This window comes from Lytechinus pictus, chromosome 7 (assembly GCF_037042905.1).
Source record: "Lytechinus pictus isolate F3 Inbred chromosome 7, Lp3.0, whole genome shotgun sequence".
Classification (NCBI taxonomy): domain Eukaryota; kingdom Metazoa; phylum Echinodermata; class Echinoidea; order Temnopleuroida; family Toxopneustidae; genus Lytechinus; species Lytechinus pictus.
The window spans coordinates 15309034-15315033 of NC_087251.1; the positions used below are offsets into that span (position 1 = coordinate 15309034).

Consider the following 6000-nt stretch of genomic DNA (forward strand, 5'->3'; position numbering starts at 1 on the left):
TTAAGTTTTTATGTTAATGAATGCTGCAGACTTTCGAAGTAAACCAACTAGTCAATTAAGAAAATTGTGCGGATGATTATGTATTTGTTCAAGTCTTCACTACATATGCTGTTTGCTATTATTTTAACATATTAAGTTTAGTAATTATAATGTAAAGGATGATACATATAATCGCTAGAGGGTATTCATTTGTCTCGCAATCTACTATGGTCAACAAGGAAATTCGTGATCACTCTCGCAAAAAGTGTTCACTGGCTTTCTAGGAAATTCGTGATCACTCTCGCAAAAAGTGTTCACTAGCTTACAAGTTCACGAGCTTTCGAGTGCCACTGCAACTCTTTATCAAGTGACGAAAATTATCTGATAACGTACTCTATTTATACTAATCTCCAGGACCGTACGCACGAACGCGAGAACAATAGGTGGGCATTGATCCGTTGCGTCGGTATGCGGTGCGGCCGGTAATCCGTATATGCAAATAAGCCGGGGGTATATGCAAATACGCCGTGGGTCGGCGATATGCAAATTAGACAAAATTGGCGGGCTCGCTAGTTTCCCGTGGGCGGGGGCTGACTAGCTGAGCGGTCCCTCGTTCGGGGCCGGGAACGATCGTAACTACCGATCATAACTCACCCACCTGAACTCCCGAAAGAAAGAGCACACATACGTGGCGCCTTGTACAGCAACGGCTACCCACGCCGTTTTATCAAGAACACTTTCAAGAAAAAACTACCACCAAGGGATCAGAAGGTTTTCAAGACTTACACAGTCTTGCCATACATAGATGGCCTCTCACAACAACTTAAACGCCGATTAGAAGGTCACGGTATCCGAACGGTTTTCCGCTCGGACACCACCTTACACAAACAGCTTGTACACCCCAAAGACCCTATCCCTGATCACAGACGTGATGGCGTAGTATACAACATTCCTTGCCAGGGATGTGACGGGTCTTACATCGGAGAAACAGCCCGACCGATAGTTGAACGCATTTCTGAACACAAGCGCGATGTTCGGTTACAGCGAACCGACACATCCGCGGTGGCAGAACATGCTTGGGAGAAACAACACCACCCAGATTGGGAGGGTGTACATTGCATTGCCAAAGAGAGACATTGGTATACACGCAGGATTAAGGAGGCTATTAGTATACGTCTTTGTCCTAACAACTTCAACAGAGACAGCGGGATCGACATCCCCGACTTCTGGATGCGAACCATCAGACAGCACAATACCCCCTTGCCTGGCAGTGCACGCCGACCCGATCGTTCCCGGCCCCGAACGAGGGACCGCTCAGCTAGTCAGCTAGCGAGCCCGCCAATTTTGTCTAATTTGCATATCGCCGACCCACGGCGTATTTGCATATACCCCCGGCTTATTTGCATATACAGATTACCGGCCGCACCGCATACCGACGCAACGGATCAATGCCCACCTATTGTTCTCGCGTTCGTGCGTACGGTCCTGGAGATTACTATAAATAGAGTACGTTATCAGATAATTTTCGTCACTTGATAAAGAGTTGCAGCGGCACTCGAAAGCTCGTGAACTTGTAAGCTAGTGAACACTTTTTGCGAGAGTGATCACGAATTTCCTAGAAAGCCAGTGAACACTTTTTGCGAGAGTGATCACAAATTTCCTTGTTGACCATAGTAGATTGCGAGACAAATGAATACCCTCTAGCGATTATTTCAATCCGCAATAATGAACCTATTTAGTATGATACATATAGTCTGCCTGTATAGATTACACTATATTCGGTTCACATAAAATCTATCGATATCTAATTTGTTTTCAATGATACAGAAAAGTGGATAAAGAAAGAAACTTTCAATGATAATTTGAAATTCTTAATCTTCCAGTGATATTTTTCAAATGAATATCTATTTTTTTAAATATATATAATGTTTTATACAAGTTGTTGTTTGTAATGTCTTGATGCACATCTCATTTAACTATGCATCTTCTTGCATTTGCTAATTCCCTTGCATTTATTTGTTTGCATAGAAATGCATTGGAAATGTATTTGCACTTTTGATAAATGCATATTTATTGAATTATTGGCATAATAGAACAACAACAAAAAACACCCCCCCCCCAAAAAAAAAAAAAAAAATAATAATGATAATAATAACAATAAAAATAAATGAATAAAAAAAATAAATAAATGAATAAAAACAGAGCTGAATAATTTTGGAACCACTCATTTGCAAACAATACCCCATCTAATTACTTTTCTGTTTATGTCTTCTTTTTATGGTTTCAAATTTATATTTGCAAAAGACATTTTTTTCACATGTAAATGCTGCTACTATGGCTCCCAGCATGGCTTTTATCAAGTAAAATAAGGATGAAGTATAAGATTTTACTTTGAATCCTCACTTTGAATGTATGATAATGTCTTGTATATACATGTATGAGATGTATGCTTAAATAGATTAGTTGAAATGAAAACCCCCTTTTGCATCTCTAATCTCTGTAACTGCAGACAGAACCCGCTATTCCTATGGTAAGTTTGGGGTCTTGATTTTTTAGACTAATTATTGATTTTACCATTTTTCAGTAATAACACATTTGTTTGTCCTAAGAAAATGATGAAAATCGGCTTTTGGGTGATGGAATCGATTTATCTCCATTTGGAAATTAATCATATTATTTTCCTTTTCGCCATCCTCATCTTTGATTTCAATAAAATCTAAATATTTTCAACTAATTTGATTAAAAGAAATGTAATTAAATGCATGTGTTCTTGAGCCGTGATCATTTTCTCATTAGTTCATGCATGAATGGAATGCTGAAGCTTGCAGTTGTCTATTTATTCAAAGAAATTTTCAGCATTTTTGCTTTCAGTTTTCATTTCTATAGTTATGAGATTTAGTCGTATTAAGAATGAATGGCTGAATGTTCAAGCCAAATCTTAACAGTGTGAATTTTATATTGTAGGAGTATGCCGAAGTGCTTTTTTAATACCATACATTAAAATACTTGAAAAATCATAATATTGATGAAACACAAATTCATTATATACAGTGCGTATAAAAAAACGGGACAGATTTGAAAAGTCCTTAAAATTTTTGTTTCAAATTATGATGTCTATATTTTGGTGTTAATAGGTGCTCTAAGGTCTTATCCTTGAAATGCAATAAAAAAATAATTTTTGCTCATGCTTGAGCGAACACGGGACATTTTTGTTGGGGGTTCAAAAAGAGGCTTGCGCCAGAATTGCAGAATATGATTAATATGATGATCAGACTTCTTGCTAATCAGGAGTCTTCCTCTTGACCTTTTCACTATCTGTGCCACAATTTTTGAATTATGCTGTCAAATTTTATTTACAAATTTATTTATTTACTTGAATTATTTTGTTTTTTCATTTAAACTTCTCTTACCTTTTAATTTTCCTTCATAAGTAACTGAGAAAAGAAGATTTTTTGTCAACCCAAGCAAGAAGATTTGCATTATTAATTGGGAAAACTTGTGATTATTCAAATCCTTTTATTATGTGAAACAAATTATGTTATGTACCTTTAAAAGACATGAATCTATTTTCAAGGGGTCATTGATTTCTTGACCAATTTTAATTGCTTGACAGGAAACACAGGAAGGGATTCATGTCTTTCAATGACAATGGTGTATTGAGTCAATTTTGATGGAGCTAGATATGGTAGATCGGGGAAAATGTATTAAAAAGTTGTATTCAGAAAATAATGTCATATTTCACTTTCTTTCCTTTTATTTCCTGTCCACTTTTTTTCTTGGTCATGATTTTTTTTAATTGAGGGGGGGGGGGGAGCATCCCGAGCCCCCGCCCATCTGTGTAGCACTGTTCAAACGGCACCATAACCTTTGTAGCACACAATGAAAGGATTTGAAAAAAAATCCACGCTCTCCCATACTTCGGTTGAAACAAAATTGTTTTAGCTTAAAGAAGGAATATTCAAAGCTAACAGAGAGCATATTAAAAAGAAACAACAACAGAACAATTCAAGCAAATAAATAGATCTGAAAATGAATTTTGACCGCATGATTTGAAAATTATGGCAAAGATAATGAAAAGGTTAAGAGAAAGTCTGCTATGCTAATTAGCAAGAAATCCGATCATCATATTTATAATTTTATGCCATTTTGGCGCAAGTCTCCTTTTTAACCCCAGACAAAAACATTCCGTGTTCGCTCAAGCATGAACAAAACTACATTTTTTTAATAGCATTTGAAAGATAAGACCTTTAGTCCGGCAGCCCAGGAGGTTTATTCAACCGAAAGCCGGACAAGCAAATGACCCCATAGCTGGATGGCATGGACCCTGGGGCGGTATTCTGAAAATCGTGTTAACTTTGGTGTTAAATATCGTGTTATCTCTCTGATTTAACACGCCCCTAACATACCCCCAAATCGGTATTCTGAAAACCGTGTTATCTGCGTGTTATCTCGTTTCGTGTTATCTTCGGCTCCTCCCACTCTGCATCTATTTAATCCAATCAAATGCGCTGTTACAGAAACAAATCGCGCAAAATTTTCAGGGAAAAGGGGAGCGCGCGCTCGGTGACACGAAGCTTGCATTGTGACATCATTTTTGAAAGCGCATACAGCTAAATAAAAGTTAGAGCAATAAAAATACGCAGGGAGGGGTGATTGTGACAATTAAGAATTTTATTTTATTTATTTTTATTTTATTAAAACATCTTTCAACAGGATTAAACATTAATCAGCTCGCAGGCTGTTTCACATAATGGTCCTGCATAAAGAAAATATACACATATTAAAATGAAAGATTACAAATAATTAGGAATACATGTAATTATAAACAGCAAAGATTAAAATACAAATAATGCTAAAAATGAAACTTCAGAAAAAAAAAACAATTAGCAAGATTTATCTCATAGTAAGATAAAGAAGTGAAGAAAAAGGAAAGAGGTACATTTTATATATCGATATTGACAGGAATGGGTCTCAATTTAAAGAATCGTAACAATATTAATACTCATAGGAAATCATAATAATCGATAATAAGTAGATGTGTATTATTTGGCAATCATGCTAATAGTATCAATACTACAGATATATATGGACCAATGTAGAACAGTTGAATAATTCTTATATATTTGAGCGAAGTTTCTTGTAATGATGTTTGAAACTTTCAACAGAAATGGCATTCTGGATGTCTTCCGGGAGTTTGTTCCAAGTTACTGCTCCGGCATATTTGAAGGATTGTTTAAATAAGGATATGTTAGGTTTGGGTAATACTACATTTAGTGAATTTGCATTCCTAGTGTTCATGCCATGGCGATCGAAATACATTTCAATTTCATTTGATAAGCGGGGAGGGGCAACGCCCCTTATACACTTGTACATGAGAATTGCCAGAAAATAATCTCGACGTTGGTCAATAGTTTGCCAGGAGAGTTGATTTATCAATGCATTCCCGCTCGCAATTTGATAGTCAGAAATTCCAGATACATATCTGGCAGCTCTTTTTTGCAATCTGTTTAGGGGCAGTTTGTAGGCTGCTGGACAGTTGCCCCAAACAGAGATTGCATAGTTTATACAGGGCTGAATTATGCATTTATACATGATATTTAGTACATGTGAACTCAGGAATTACTCAACTTGCCTAAAGAGTAGATCTTATAGGCAATCGATTTACATAATTCTCTTAAATATACATTCCATTTCAGGTTTTCATCTATCACAATGCCTAAATATCTTATAGACTTTACCTGTTCAATCAGATCATTATTAATGAATATATTCAATGTATCAGATGATCTTAATTTAATTAGTATTGTTTTGGTTTTGCTTGTATTAATGCGTAATCGGTTTCGGTTATACCAGTCATTTAAGGCGTCTACATTTTTCTGTAATTTCTTTGTTACATCTTCCAACTTACTGTCAGAGGAAAATACTACTACATCATCAGCAAATATGCTGCAAGTACCTTCAGTAATACATTCAGATATATCATTAATAAAAATTAAGAACAGGATGGGGGCCAGAACACTG

General features: G+C 36.2%; 1 protein-coding gene across 1 annotated transcript in view; it reads left to right on the top strand.

Annotated features, from left to right (window-relative positions):
- The window catches only part of LOC129264898 (ryanodine receptor 2-like), a 94669-nt gene extending 91030 nt beyond the window's left edge, over positions 1 to 3639 (top strand). Inside the window, exons 86-87 of the mRNA XM_064101373.1 lie at positions 2489 to 2509; positions 3593 to 3639. Of these exons, the coding sequence (XP_063957443.1) occupies positions 2489 to 2509; positions 3593 to 3639 (68 nt within the window). The remainder of the gene's footprint in view (positions 1 to 2488; positions 2510 to 3592) is intronic.
- Positions 3640 to 6000: the final 2361 nt, after the last annotated feature.